General features: G+C 38.5%; 1 protein-coding gene across 2 annotated transcripts in view; it reads right to left on the bottom strand.

The window, feature by feature from the left end:
- The window catches only part of LOC128016895 (mothers against decapentaplegic homolog 3), a 33,417-nt gene extending 17,771 nt beyond the window's left edge, over positions 1–15,646 (bottom strand). Inside the window, exon 1 of one of the 2 annotated variants that reach the window (XM_052601815.1) lies at positions 15,177–15,646. In XM_052601815.1, the coding sequence (XP_052457775.1) occupies positions 15,177–15,379 (203 nt within the window). In that variant the 5' untranslated portion in view covers positions 15,380–15,646. The remainder of the gene's footprint in view (positions 1–15,176) is intronic. The other variant, XM_052601816.1, reaches the window with a different exon arrangement.
- Between the last annotated feature and the right edge of the window lie 272 nt (positions 15,647–15,918).

The raw sequence follows: 15,918 nt of genomic DNA, 5'->3' as shown, positions 1-15,918 counted from the left end.
ACTTCACTTAAAAACAGGTCATGACATCCACTTTCTGATCCTTAGAATCAAATATGTCTTTTTTTTTTTACTTGTGTCTTGAAGACTTCTATGGCTGCATTCACTCAGTGTTAATGTTTTGCCATGATTTTTTTTTTTTATTTATTTATAAATTTAGGAATCACAATTTTTAATAGAAATATTAACAAATGTTACAATTAGACACAATGTGCCAATGTTAACAGTAAAGAAAAAAAAGAATGATCCAACCGCATGTCGGCGCACATGATTAACCATGAAGAACCCTTAAGTAGAGTATATCACTAGGTGCCATTCACACAGAATATGCTTTTGTGTTGACAAAGATGCAGTGTGGGCAGAGGAAAGGGGAAAAATAAGCAAGATGGGAGTTGAACTTCTTTCAACTTGAGTGCCGTGTTTTTAAAACGCAATTTCATGCATGATGCGCTGCAAGAGACACGAGCGCAACAGTCCATGTTTACATGAAAAACAACAACAATGGAAAGCAACACAATCCAATAAAAATCTGAAAAGAACTACTACTGTACGTCTGAAATTTCATGTTTGTATTATAGTGACAGACACCACCCTTAAAACTTAAAACTGAGAAGAGATGATGCTGACCCCTCAGAGGACCCCAGATGATGCCAACCCTGAATCAACAAACAGAACTAACAAATATTGCTACAAGTGTGACTTCATCATATAATAATTGCTGTTAATAATGTTCATCGTCTGGCTCACTACGACTTGTATTAATTTTGCACAAACTGACAGTCACCACTCATAAGCTACTACTAAATAAAGAAGAAACTTAATTTTCTATAAAGTTGCTTTGTAACGATTTGTATTGTAAAAAGCACTATACAAATGAAATTGAATTGAATTGAAAAACTTTTTAAAACTATTGGTTCATTAATTGGTATCGGCCAGTGTGGTCCAACCTATTTATCGGTATCGGCAAAATTCACTATCAGTCGACCTCTAGTAAAAACAGCAATATTGTGAAACATTATTAAAATTTAAAATAACATATGTTGAAATTAATTTTTTTTCCTGTGACAAAGCTGATTGTTCCAGACTTCAGCATCACATAATCCTCCAGAAATGACACTGGTTCGGTGCTCAAGAAACATTTATAATTATTATCGAATTGAACTAAAAACAGTTAAAATATTTGTGGAAATACATTTCTTAGGATTAGAATTGTGAACATTCCATTTCAAAAGAACAGCATTTAAAAAAAATCTCTATAGCTAAACCTTTACTGGCACTTTTGATCAATTAAAAGTGTAATTTCTGTAAAACACATTAATAAATAAAAATCACACTGAACCAGAAATTTTTAATGGTAGTGTAACCCCTTTCAATACCATTTTTTCATACACAAAAGAAATACGACAGGTAACTACAATTAGGACCATTTAGGAAATGAAAAAGTTTGCACTGAGATCAGTCCTTGGGCTCTGGCATTCATTAGATGCATCAGTCTGAAAATATTGTATCAAGTGTCAGTTATTCAATTTTCCATTACATTCCAGCGCTCAGCAGAGAGAGAGCCTGTGTTTGCTGCGCAGCGTGGGCAGACCTCATGTGAAAAGGAAGCACTGAATGACTATTGATTGATCTACAGAGGGCAAATTAGGTCAGCAGCAAGGCACATCCAGCCAAAAGAAACGCAGACCTGTGTGCGCACACACACATACACACACACACACACAGCCTGGAGGGCGGGTCTAGGCCACTCTCCCTCTGCCCCAACCCCCCCATCTGCATGCCGGCTGTCACTTGAGTAGAGAGAGGGGTGAGATTGTTAGAGAGAGGGGGTGAGCTGGAGGGATGGAGGGGTCTGACACAGGCTGAACCCCACTGGGTAGATTTAATCTGGAGGGCAAAACACAGACATTGTGGACTGCATTGGCCAATTTCTGGATCAGCCCATGCAGCCTTGACTTGGCCATGACACTGACACTTCCACAGAGCATTATCATACTCGGCTATCATAGAAATCAGAAACAGCTTTAAATGTTCTGAATCTTTTTGTGCAACTTTTACAAAGTCAAACTACAGTTGATGTGTATACTTGCACTTCTACACCACTAGATTCAACAATGTGTTTGTTTGAACTCAAGAATCTTTCCTAAGTAACTTTCAACTTCATTTCGTTTTACTTTTCTGTGCTGTGTCTGGTGTGATCGGGCCTTTAGCGTGTATGCTTTTAAAGCTGAACTTACATGCCTCTCTGTTTGAAATCAGTGAGTTTGACAAAACACGAACTCAATGAACTGTGATACATGCAAATTTGATGCAAAGGGAGAGAAGGACAAAAGCAACTTCAACATTAGACCAGACTGACTGTGGGACCATTTCACCCTGTGGAACATACCCCAACCCAGCCCCACAGCCCCCCTTCAAAAACACTTTAAGACCGCTGCTATTTACCCTTCCCCCCAGTATAAACCCAGACAACATGCAGCAGACTTAAACCCAATATATACTTCTGAATCGAGATACGTGTAGTACGGTGTAGCTTGACGTGCACCTCTCCAAAAATCACTTCTACGTGGACTGCAAGCGCTGTGATTGGTCTGCTAGAGAAACTCCCTCTGTATGTAGTTTTCTGTGTGTGTTTATGTGCACTTTAATATATTTTGATGTTACACCTTCTTATTTAAAATAAAATAAATCAAAGAACAAGTGTCTTATTTATTATACTACATCACACTAACAATGCTGATCTGCCATGGTACAAGTCCTCGTGGAGACTAAAAGAATGCCATCTTATCCTGTTCCATTGTTGTCTCCTTTTTGTAGTATTAAATAAGGATTTAATGATTTGATATTTATTTGCTGCTGTCACAGCTGGTGCTTCACTTAAAATAAGCAAAACACCAAGAAGAAAATCTATCTATGTAACAGCGAAGCTCTGATTCGGGGGTTCGGACTCTTGATATCTGGCAACCGCACTCATGAGAGTTCAAGTAGTAGAGGAGTGTAGAGCAGTCCGCAATAACATGTTCCCTTTTTTGGATGTATGGTGCATTCTTTTGAGAAAGTATGCTTGAATTTGAAATATTCGATATTCACGATATTTTCAAATTTTACATTGTCGTCAAAACTATTTCGATATTATCACTAATATTCTATATATCTCAAAGTCCTACTTTGCAGTGCAGTGATCAGCAAATTGTATATATATATAACTTTCTTGTCCTTTATTTCATAATGTGAGTGTAGGTAACATCACGTTTAACGTTTTTTTTTTTAAAAGGCCTTGGTTTTCCTTGCTCTGCTAAAGTCATTAAGGCCTCCCTTAAGTAAACAGAGCCCTGCAGGGGTCTCGTGTGCAGGTGGCTGGATGTGGTTACGGGGCCCGTTTTCAGTAGGGGAGAAGGACTAAAGCAGAAACCCTTACAACCATCCTATGGTTGCAGCATGGGCCAAAAATGAATGCTCTAGTTGGTCACTTACTTAGCACTCACAAAATACTGCATAGTTTAAATCACCATATAAAATAACATAAAAAATAGCTAATCATATCACACAGATACAGAAGGCTTACTGAAAAAAAAAAGATCAGTGACTGCCATGCATCTTATAACAAATTAATAAGTGGAAAATAATAAGTATAGGAAAGGGAAGCCAACAGTTCTTTCCTTTGTTATTAACTACAGAACATCTTTTTTGTCTTTGTGACTGCGGTGTTTCAGTGAGACTGGCCAGTATATGATGATGCTGCAAGCGAGACAATGTACCTGCTCAGTGAAAAACTATCAGAAAGTATCTAGAGATTTATTTTAAAAAGGTGCAATATATTCAAGTCGGCATTAAATGAAAATTCATCCTATCATGTTTTCTAAATGCAAGTTATTGTGTTCTTATTGTGAACAATTCATGCACATCTGTGTGCATATGTTTAACTCATCATGCTATTTATCTTACTGGACTTATCTAATTATTTAGTTCGATTAAACCAAGCCCCTTTCTTGCAATTGACTGCAAGTTCATGTTCAGCTCTGCCTCCGTCCAATCAACAACCAATTGACTGATCCAAGATCTCTCAAAAAAAAAAGAAAAAAAATTATATATATATATATAAAATTGAAATCAAAACTGAGTAAAGGTCATTTGATACATCAAATAATGATGTCCTGAACCTCTCTCTCCAGCAGTTTATGAGCACGGTCCATACTATTATTCTTTATCATTTTTTTTTTGACAGGTAGATTGATTTTCTGCAAATATGCTTTTGGTTTAAACTACGGTCCTCTCAGACTAGGCTCTGGCCACTGACAACCAACACCTCTGCAAAATATGTGCAACAAGCAGTTCTTCAAAGATAACTTCAAGAACTGAGAAGTTAGACTAGCTTGTTCAAAACTTATTATAAGAATGTGGTTTGGCATTGATAAACTTAGCATCACTTATGATGTAGCTCGACCACAGACAGCTGCTATGTCCGCTATTTTTCACATCATCCCATCCCATCTTTTCATAGAAAACAGAGTGTGAAGATAGTGTGAAGACAACTGTGAAGAAAGACCCAACAAAATATACTTTTCACATTGTCAAGAGTAGAACTGTATTTCAGGCTCTTTGTTGGGCATAGTAATTCGAGATGTAGAATTAAACTAGCTTTGCAAGCTTAAACCCAAAGTATACTTCAGTTTTTACACGTACATTAGGGTATGCCTTCACACATACTGTATGCACACAGACAGATTTTTCTAACCATGCATAATCTGTACACTAAGCTTGCATATGCACCTACAATATTAATGCAATAATTAGTTTGTGCACAAGGTGAAAACACTGGCCAAAGCCATTGTTTCAAAAAAAGAAATGGAGACAGGAAAACAAACTACCACAGACAGCAAAACCAATAGACCTGCATTGACAAGCGCTTGTGTGAGAGGAATAAAAGATGCATGCAACTCCAGTTTTTAACAAGCACAACCATTTATTTTAACATACAACTTCTGTAAGAAAAAAGCACAGAGACTGGACAATGTGTAGACTGTGAATTGGAGCAAACGTAGGCAAACACTTAGCATTCCTGTCAACTGAATTATACTTTAGCCTTTAGTAGTAGTATACAGGAGGACATATATAACTGAACAAGTATGTACAGCTTTTCCCCAAAATATAATATAACATTAGCAAAATGTACAATATTTAGATTTACTTAAATGATTAAATAGGGGTGCTCAGATTGATTAGCTACTGATCGCTATCGGCCAATAATTACTTTGGGAAGTATAATCGGCTCTCTACGAAGGTCGATCTCATAAACCGATCTCAAGCTGATGACACACCTGCTGTAGGAGGTTTGGCATGACATGCAGCGCCACCGTCTCAAACTCTGTCCGGCGCGGGTAAAAATAATTTTAATGTTGAAGGTGAGGTACAATTTATAAAGGGTGCCCCCCACTAAGGATTTTTCTAGTCGACCAGCAGTTGTTCATTTGAAGCTCAATGTGCTCAAGCACCAGCATAAGGCTCGCCACAGCGATTATGAATGTGTCAGGGAAAAAACAGTAAGGAGGCTGCATTAACATATTAATAATTCACTGATAAACCAGGGCTTTTTTGTTTTCAGTTTAAGAGATGAAGTCAGCGACACTGCCTCATCATCTCGGCTGTAGTTATGTGCATGCATGTTTCATACGGATTCCATAATCTGAGAAAATTAATTGGTTTATTTGAAAGTAGACATTTCACTCTCTAAAGATATATTTTTCACGTCTGTAAGTCAAAGATATACACAGTTTTGCGCTCAAGTTCACAGTGAGATGATAGAAAGCACATCCTGTTTGCTTACATTTTTTTTTTTTTTTACAAAAGCACAATGTTCTGATGTGACTTCACCAATGTGGATTATTATTATTTTCTGCAACTAAGTGACTAAAAAAAAAAATAGGTTGACCAAGCCTCTCCTGGTCGACTAATGATTAGTCAACTTTTAGTGGGCAACCCTACAGTTCATAATTCTTTATTAAATAACTAACAAAGTAAATAGAAAACTTTCTGTGAGATGTAATTTCACAAACAGCATGAGTGAATCACCGCGCAGTCTCGATCTTTCCCTCTCAAAATAAGCAAATGGCTTCAAATCACCACATTGCGTCTGCTCTTTAAGCAGGCTGCACAGTTCACAAAAGAATTGTCACTTGCACAATTGAGGCAGTGTCGGATCATCACTAATGTTTGCAATTTGCATTTCTTTTTAAGTCTTGCCAGTGTTTAAACCATTCAGCACTCGCGCGCTCATGCACACTCAAAGCACACACACTAGGGATGTAATGATTCACTCAACTCAAGAACTGATTCACTGATTTTAATTTTATAAAAGTCGTTTTCAGACATTATAAAGCAAATTAAAAGGTGTAGTTTTATTAGGCTATTAATGCACGTTTCTTTGTGAAACTGAAATAACAAAACTAAATTGAAATTGAAAAACAAACCCAAAATCAAACAAAGTTACACAAATAAAAGAAATCTCTTAGAAAACGAAGGCTTTGTCTGTGCTCTTTTCATTTAAAATTAGAAGCAACAACTGGATTTTAATCATGATCCAAACAAAGATGCAGCATACATGCAGCATGAGTAGTTTTTAATCTAAATTAGACTGTACAATTTAGAAATGAGGCAAAAACAGATTGGCCTGACTTATCTTAATGAAAGAGCAGAAGAATCGTCACAGATTTGAATTGATTTTCGACCAGCTCACGGTTAATGGTCATATCCCTAGTGCACCTCACATACAGCTCACAAAATCAGGCTTGTGCTATGTATAAGCCATTGTGCAACAATTGCCCCATTGTAAAAACAAAACTGCATTTTCAAACATTTAGGTGAGATAATTATATTGTTATTATTTGTTTGAAAAATAAAAAATAATAATAAAAAAATGCCCCCCTCCACCTATTAAATAAAAAAGTCCCCCACACAAAAGTTCCCCCCATTTTCAAAAATGAATGTCTGTAAAAATCCTGACTGAAGCATCACTATAAATAATCCATAATCCAGATCGAAGCACCCTTATCAGGGCTCCAGACTAACATTTGAGAGCAGTGGCACCAGCGCCACCCAGGTCTACAGACGGTGGAGCCAGGAGCACATTTGGTAGCGCTGGGGGTCATGTGTGAGGGTATTCAAAATAAAGATCACTTGATCATAAAATTATTATTGTTTTGCATTAATAAGTGCAGTAACTAATAATATTTCATGTACATTGACAGTAAAGCACTAAGCTTCAGTTAAGATGCATACAACATTTTCTTTTAACAACAGTAAGAGGTGCAAAATCTACTTTTTATTTACAGAAAATGTATATATTCCACTCTTATCAAATGTAAAAATTATTCTTCTAGCATATGGAACTGACCATCTTTAGTGATTCTGTGTGATTTAGTAGCAAATCAAAGAAAAGTTTGTGAATTTTCTAATTTCATACACACAAAAAATGTGTACAATTCTGACAAAATCAGATTTCTTGATGATTTGATATTTTATAATAGTGATTTTATAATTTACAAATATAGAAAAAAAATATAGAAAAAAAGTAGAAATTAATGACTAATACGCCAATAAAAATGAAATTTGAATTTCTCTTTCAAAAGGTTGTACAAACCTTGAAATGAATGATGTAATGCATTTGACTACTTCTACCACAACAGCATGGTTAACAGTTAATGTTACCGATTCTGGTTTCCTGACGTATGTCAGCACTGTTTATAACAGAGATTTCTGTTTAGAATTTGAATGATTCTCACTAGTTCTCGCAGGACTGTTGCGTCTTTTCAGTAACAGTGTCACGAAATCAACTTTGGCTCCCAAATGAAGCTGTTGTGAGCTCAAACAAGTTTGTTTGCATCGCGGTCCGAGCTGAAACATAGTGCCATTTAGTTTCGCTTTCGTCTGCCATTCGATGTTTCTTAAATGTAACAGAAATTGCAGACCTTATGAGTTAAACAACACGGTGGTCACACCAGTGCAACTGCTCACAAAATTAGCCACACCGGCAGAAAAAATGGTTGCAATATGTGACCATTTGGTCACAGTCTGGAGCCCTGCTTATGATTACATATTATAACAATCAGATTACAATAACAATCAATTGATAGATATGAACGTCCACTGAACAGCGGTCCAAGCCTACAGAGCACCTTCAGATAAAACACCTCATTCTTAAAATTAAAGACTACAGCGATTAACTTGGATCTGTGTCAGTGTACATTCATGGAAGACTTTCTAGCAAGTTTCTCCAAACTCTCAGACAAACTTCAAAAAATCCTTCACAAAGTCTACACTGGCGCACTTCTAAACACACACACAGTTCACGACTGAAGGACGGTTATTTTCTCACGGTGGTCAGAAGCAGTCTGAGGGTCAGCAGTAGGGTTAGTGATGACAGACTAACACAAAGCAGTCTTGTTGTCTGCTGTACAGAGTGTCTATTATTCCAGCAGATATGGAGGCGGCACAGAGCTTTTCTAAACCTTCAACCCCAGCAGAAGCCGCAAACCCAGAAGCGGCCCACGCCCTCCCCTGGGCAGACAGAGCATTCCTGAGGGCTGACTAACCCCACCTTAAACAACACACACACACACACACGCTCAAATACCTGCTCTCGGTTCACAGACTTGCTTAGACACAACAACAGAGTGTGTACTGTACACAAATAGTATGAGTGCACTCACTTCCAAAACAAAGACACGCACAAACACAAACTGTAGTGTACACAAACTCACATACGACAAACTACGTCACTAATCTTCAGCACAACTGCACTCAGACTTGGCGCACTCTGCTTTCTCCATCACAGCCATCACAACACCCTCAGGGAATCCACAAACACCTATAGATACGCCATCAGTTAAACAGGACACAAATGTGAACACAACCTTCATCTACACAGGAATAATTACATTTTACACTAAAATAGGTAACTAACTACATTCAGTGGGTCTAAGTTGATCAGTTGTCAAACAACTAGTGCTTGACGATTTGACAAAAAATCTGCATCGAGGATGTTGTTTTTTTGTATTCTGGCAGCTTGACGTTTTACCATGTTTTTTCCCTGTGCCTTTATATTAATCAGAATGCGTGAAACAGTTACAGAACCACTGCATTTTAATCACGATGCAAACAAACATGTTACGTATAGGCTAGCATGATCAGTTTTGATGAAAATTAGATTGTATAAATTCAACATTTAAAGCAAAAACAGAATGGTCTGACCTTAGCTTTCTCATTCATTCTACATGTAAAACATATCTGAACAAAACAAAAACAGCAGACGGGCTGCATGAGAAGCAGATTCACTCTCTGACAGCAGGAGGCGCTTATGGAACAGCAGCAATATAGCATTTCCTTGGTTACTGCTGTAAACAAAGCAGCGCTGCGCTTTTAAACGCTACATGCATTATACAGATTGAAAATGAAAAGAAAATAGCATCTAAACTTTTCTGAAGACAGATACATTTATATAAACCCCCAATTCATTATTTAGAATTTTCTTCCTACATTTCGAGCATCGTGAACAGTGAGCTTGACCTGCCTGCTACGGTATTTTCTTCTCTTTGTGTCCGTCTTTCAGCATCTCTGGCCTCTGTTAATGGTCATTTACAGACTAATTCTAATAATAACGTAATATTTCCACACAAATGGCCATTGGGAAAATTATTGCAGTGCAGTTTGTGTGCAAGCACGGAAAAGAAGATTGTGTGAAATAAAAATAAAACATGTCCGAAAGATCGGTGCATCTGCACTCCTCTGTATAAATTTAATATTGATTAATCATGGTCAAAGCTACAAAGTGACTTGCAAGGACGGGTATTTTGACATACTTTTGTATGTATTTGCCCGTTCAGGCGGCTCGTGCGTGTCAGACACACTGCTGTTCACACAGAGCACAGTGCATGAGTACTAAAAGGAGATGTCTTTCATGACCAAATGCTTTTTAATCGTTTAAATTTTAACTTATAAAATGTTGTGACGACGCTGCAGAGGTCCGATCGGGCAAGTGACAAATCCATCTACTGTCCCGAGCGTCTTTTATGCAGATCCCGGGCCATTGGGCAGTCTTTATTGTCAAGCCCTGTCAGTAGTGTGTAATTTTTTTGGTACATTTACAATGTTTTATATTTTTAGCAGCTGTGCTAGACTGCAATGGTCAGACTGGCTGACTGTTAGTTGACTATCAACCATCCATTAGGGAGCGGACTACTTTCTCTAGTCCAATTTTACATTATAGCAGCTGTGCTTTAACTCACTGTGCTTTAGTTAATTGCATGGTAAGAACTTTCATGCAAGTTTCGCATTTTACATCCATTTATATTTATGTAAATGCCTTTTATCCAAAGTGACTTACACTGCATTTTAAGGTATACAATTCATCAGTTCACACATTCCCTGGAAGCTGAAATCATGACCTTGTCATTGCAATCATCATGTTTTATTGTTTGAGCTGCAGAAATGCTATTAAGCACTGCCGCTACAGCCATACACATTCAGACAGACGTCTTTGGCTGTTGCTTTGTCTCAGGCTGTTCTGTGTCTCAGAGCAGCACCACAAGTTGCATTTTTTTTTTTTTATAAATTTTGTGTCTGGTCTCCTGCACACCATTAAATTTAGTTGCACTCAGTGCATTCAGGATCAGGGGAAACTAAAACCAGACTATTAGGCCTCAGGGTTAGTCATTCACTCAACTTAATCAATACTAAACATATGCAGTTTTACATACCCTTCTAACATGAATCATCACTAATACGCCTAACCGCAGATTGCTGCAGGAAAGTCCCGGTAATAAGAGTGCAGCAAGTTGCTTTAGATAAAAATGTTAAAAGACTATGACAGGTCTGAGGCCAAGGGTGCTCACATAGTGTCTTTACTGTTTGTTTCAGTCATCACTTCAAAGGGCTGTGAAATTTTGTCACACTGTCTTTCACTCTCTTTTCATCAGCTGCCACACAATAACTCTGAATCATCAGACAGATTCACTTCCCTCAAAAGAGCGGCGCTTTGAAGGCATCACCCTGGCCGAAACAAAACAACCCTCGGCACATCAATTACAAGCCAATGACATCCAATCTCCATGTTTTATCAAAGCGCTTTTGAATCTCTGTATACTGTATAGAGTTTCAGCATGTCAGACTTAAAGTCAGACATCTCTTCAAGGCTCAGACTCATTCAAATGCCAACAATAAACTCTATCGCTGCAGCAGAACACATTATTTCTTCACTGATAGGGGACTTGTTTGAGAATTTGGCTGAATGCGCCTACACAATGAACCACAGGTTTTATTCACAGCTCAAGATGCTTTTGAAGTCATTGTGCGTAGAGTGCAAAAGCAAACAGAGACTGTAGGGTTGAAAAATAGTAGGCATCCCAGAACACAGACACACTGTGGAGCAGACATCCTCTCAGGAAGTCTATGTGGACTCTCCGATTAGGCTCTGACAGGTGTACGGCAGGCGAAGGGAAGTGTGACCGTGGTATAATTATGTTTTTCCCATCCTGCCTTGGACAATTTCAATCTGTCTTCCATCTGCTCTTTCCAATGCTTCTTTCGAACTCGGTGTCCTCTTCAACTCATTTATCTCTTCATTGCTCTTTCTCTGGATCTCCAGCAGGCTGGGACAGGATTCCAGCGTGAGCTGCATGTGAGGGCAGGACAGGATTGTGTGGCCTGAAGCAAGTCGAGTGTGTCTGAGGAATCTGGATCCTCCAGGAGGGTGAGGCAGAATGCTGTATCACAAATGTGAAGGCTATACCATCTACAGATCTGTCCAAGAATAGAGTTTTGGATTGAACTAGGGCTGGGCGGAATATCAAATTGGTACGATATATCGATATTTTCTTTATAAGCGATTCGATATGAGCCAATAACATTTATGTCGATATACAGTAGTTTGATAGGAGTGCATCTGAAAATATAGCGAAGGACACAGACTGAGCTGCTGCAGAGAAGGTGCAAAACATGTGACAAGCTTCAATTTAAGTCTTTAAAAACCGGTAAGACATAGTTTATGCTTTCGTTTCACATCTTAGTTTAAGTGGTTCTGCTATATATATTAAATACAGATTTACAACAACGAAAATACAGAGATATATACCATATATAGCAAATCGGCCAAAAACTAGGTCTTCATTTGTTATGGTTTCTGTCACCACCGAGCTCTACCAGAGAAGCACCAGTGGGTCACACCACAAAGCCACAGGCTCAAACTCCCTTTTCCTCCGGGGTGACTCAGCCTGATCTCTGGCTGAGAGCCCTGCTTTCACAGAGCTATCTGTTGTTTGGAAACAACAACCAACACAACAGTGCTGCAGGCTTGGACCACAGCTGCACGGCCCTGTAACACCACACGATCATGGAAACTTCAAATTTGGAAAAGAAATCTCAAAGGGACTTTTGAGATTTATTTTTATGTCTATAAATGTACAAATTGACTGTAAGGTTACATAGCTCTTTCTTGTGTCTTCTAGTTTTTTTTGTTGTTGTTATTTTTATTACATTCCTTTAGCCAACCCTGTTAAGCAAATAATATAGTACATTTAGTCAAGCAACCCAAATGTGTCACGAGTCAAGACAATGACAATACAGCTTATGAATAAACTGTGATGAGGTTAACCAGCACAGTAATTCTGTAGCATCTGGTTCCATTTCAGACAGCTACCTGTGATTATTACAAGCCTGCCACAGTCATATCACCCTACAGCCCAAGACTGGATACCCACTGAAGCTAAGCAGGGTTGAGCCTGGTCAGTACCTGGATGGGAGACCTCCTGGGAAAACTAGGTTTCTGCTGGAAGAGGTGTTAGTGAGGCCAGCAGGGGATGCTCACAGTGTGGTCTGTGTGGGTCAAAACGCCCCAGTATACTGACAGAGAAAATATACTGACAAAAAAAAGCAACGTCCTTTAGATGAGACGTTAAACCGAGGTCCTGACTCTCTGTGCTCATTAAAAATCCAATTGCACTTCTTGTAAAGAATTGGTGTGTAACCCCGGGGTTCTGGCCAATTTGCAACCACTGGCCCTTGTCAATCATGGCCTCCCAATGATCCCCATCCACTTGACTGGCTCAATGACTCTCTCTGCTCTCCGCCTGTAGCTGATGTGTGTTGAACCACGCACTGGCACCATTGTCCGGTGGATGCTGCACGCTGGTGGTGGTTGAGGAAAGACCCCCACATGATGGTAAAGGGCTTTGAGTGTACAGCCAGCCATACACAATAAAGCGGTATACAAAATGCATCATTCATTCATTATAAGGCTGAAGACTGCAGAAAAGTGAGATTTTGTGGCCTTTACCTTTACAGTATATAAAATAAGATCTATCTTTATTGTCTATAAACTATAAAGAAAATAGTGAATTTGCTGAATTGTGATCTAAACTAATATGAGGTTTTCAATGGCAATACAATCAGAGGTTGCTTTACAAATAAGCTAATCATTATTCATCATTTTGACTAACTCCATGCTCTAGTTATTTATTTTCCATCAGTGAAATCTAGCATTACTTAATGTGACGATATCATAAAACGCTTTTCTGTCAAGAGCTATTTTAGTTTTTTCAACCACTCTTACCTTTTTATTCTAATCTTGTGAAAAAGACAACAGACACAGCATTCTGGTGATACATCGCCATCACGTAACATGGATTTAATGTAGTAACACTAACTGCACCATCGCCATGATATTTTGGCAGAAATGTAGGATATTCACATTTAATTTTATTAAAAGGAGTAATGGTATATACTTATTGTATGTGTTTGTGATTAAGCTATAGCATGTGTGCATTTATACTGAATGTTTTAGACTACTGTTTTTTATACAAATAAGCTAACTAAAAAACAGTTATATTTTTACCATGGCATTGAGGTGCTACAGTTTATGTGTGGTTTTAACTGTATTTTTAAGGATTTAAATGGGAGACCAATGCTTAATTAAAATAAATAATTAATTAAAAAACGTTTTAAAAGTTTGCGGTTGGATTTTTTTTTTTTATGTTTTAAAATAAATGTTTTATACTTTAATGTATTATAATATGTTATTTAATCCTGTGATGGCAAAGCTGAATTTTCAGCAGCCATTACCCCAGTCTTCAGCATCACATGATCATTCAGAAATCATTCAAAAATGCTAATTACGTGCTCAAGAAACAACTTACTATTATCAATGCTGAAAACAGTTGCTTAATATTTTGGAGCAAACAGTGTTATTATTATTATTATTTTTTCAGAACACTTTAAAGAATAGAAAGGTCAAAATAACAGCATTTATTTAAAATATATATTTTTGCAATATTATAAATGTCACGTTTGCTCAATTTATTGTAATTTTTAAATTTCTATCTACTATTCAAACCCTATGCTGGGAAAGTCAGTCTAAAAACTTCAAGTGACCTCTAAAAAGGAGCTCTCAGTTCGCACAATGTTTGTATACATCAGCAGAATAGGATTTCAGAACCCGTGTCTGTGCCAGGTTCCTCTGAACTGAAGTGCTGATGTACTGAAGATCTGCTGAGTCTAGGCAACCCTCGAGTGGCTCATGGGCCAAGACCTGTGAGCAGTTGGACAGCATCGGACTGTGACATAACAAGATTAACCAGTCACTGCAAAACAGAGAGGGAAAAAAACAGCCAAGGACAACAACCTCCATCCCATATCCACCGATGAAACACACACACGCTTGAGAAGAACAACAGACCTGGACGTCCTGCGCCAAACATGCCACTACATCCAAAACATAAGCACAGAGTTCAAAACACACCGGATAGCCCAGATACAGCGGCTTAAATTCGGGTTATATAACCTCCTCACAACCCAAACGACAACCCCAGGCACGGGAAATGTGGCTTTATAAAAGCACAGAGGAGTATGAAGTTACAGTAAATCAACAGGAGTGTCGGAATTTGATCATATAAACAGATACGAGCTACAGCACTTCAATAGTATGGAGATGTTGTTTATGATTATGTAGGAAACACAAGAGTTGATTACTAAACAGAAAAGGCTTTTCTGCTTTCTTCAACTTTACGGTGTCCTTCCGATGTGTGTGTGTTTTTTAAGATAATCGCTCAGCTAAAATCCCGACAGTAAAACAGCCCTTTCCCACAACCCGATGTTTCCTTCAGTGAAGTCGAGGATGTTTTTACCGCACTCACCGTGGTATGGTGATACACTTGGTGTTGATATTCTGAGTTGTGATGGCTTTCTCGAGCTCGTCCAGCTGTCCCGTCTTCTTCAGCTTCTTCACCAGACTCTTGACGGCTTTCTCGCACCATTTCTCCTCCTGTCCGTTCTGCTCTCCCTTCTTCCAGCCCAGCAACCTCTTCACGATCGGCGGAGTGAACGGTAAGATTGACATGATTTTGAATTCAGTTCAACGTTGCTCTATAGCGCAGTGTCGCACGCAACTCGGAGAGAAACTCGGGATACTTTTTTTTTATCTTCAATGTAATCCGAAGGCGGTATATAAAAACAAACTGCTTAGCGGTCGATAGTTAAATTGACAAAAGTGAGAGGCACTTGAGACGTGACCGAGACACGGTCTCAAGTTCGGCGCTCAGCAGCAGCACAGCTCCGTCTCTCTCATGATCATGATCATCCAGCATAGTGCGCGTCACACACCACTGCCAGGATATTCATATCACTCCGCGCGGGGAAATAGTTCCTCCATCCCGTCTGGATAAATTGTACAGCAGTTTCAGCGAGAGACGAAAAAAAACAGTGCCGTAGTACCTCATTTGTCTTTAATAAAGCATATGTTTTTTTGTGCAGTCACAACTAAAAAAAAGTGAAGTTTACTCAAGTTTAATGTCATCCGCTTTGCTGTGTCTGTGCAGCGGCTCTCTGCGACGTTTTACGAGTTTTAAAGGTGCACTGTTATTTCTCATTCAAAAGTTT

The sequence above is a fragment of the Carassius gibelio genome, chromosome A7 (assembly GCF_023724105.1).
Source record: "Carassius gibelio isolate Cgi1373 ecotype wild population from Czech Republic chromosome A7, carGib1.2-hapl.c, whole genome shotgun sequence".
In the NCBI taxonomy this organism is placed as follows: Eukaryota; Metazoa; Chordata; class Actinopteri; order Cypriniformes; family Cyprinidae; genus Carassius; species Carassius gibelio.
This window is presented reverse-complemented; position numbering and strand designations above follow the sequence as displayed.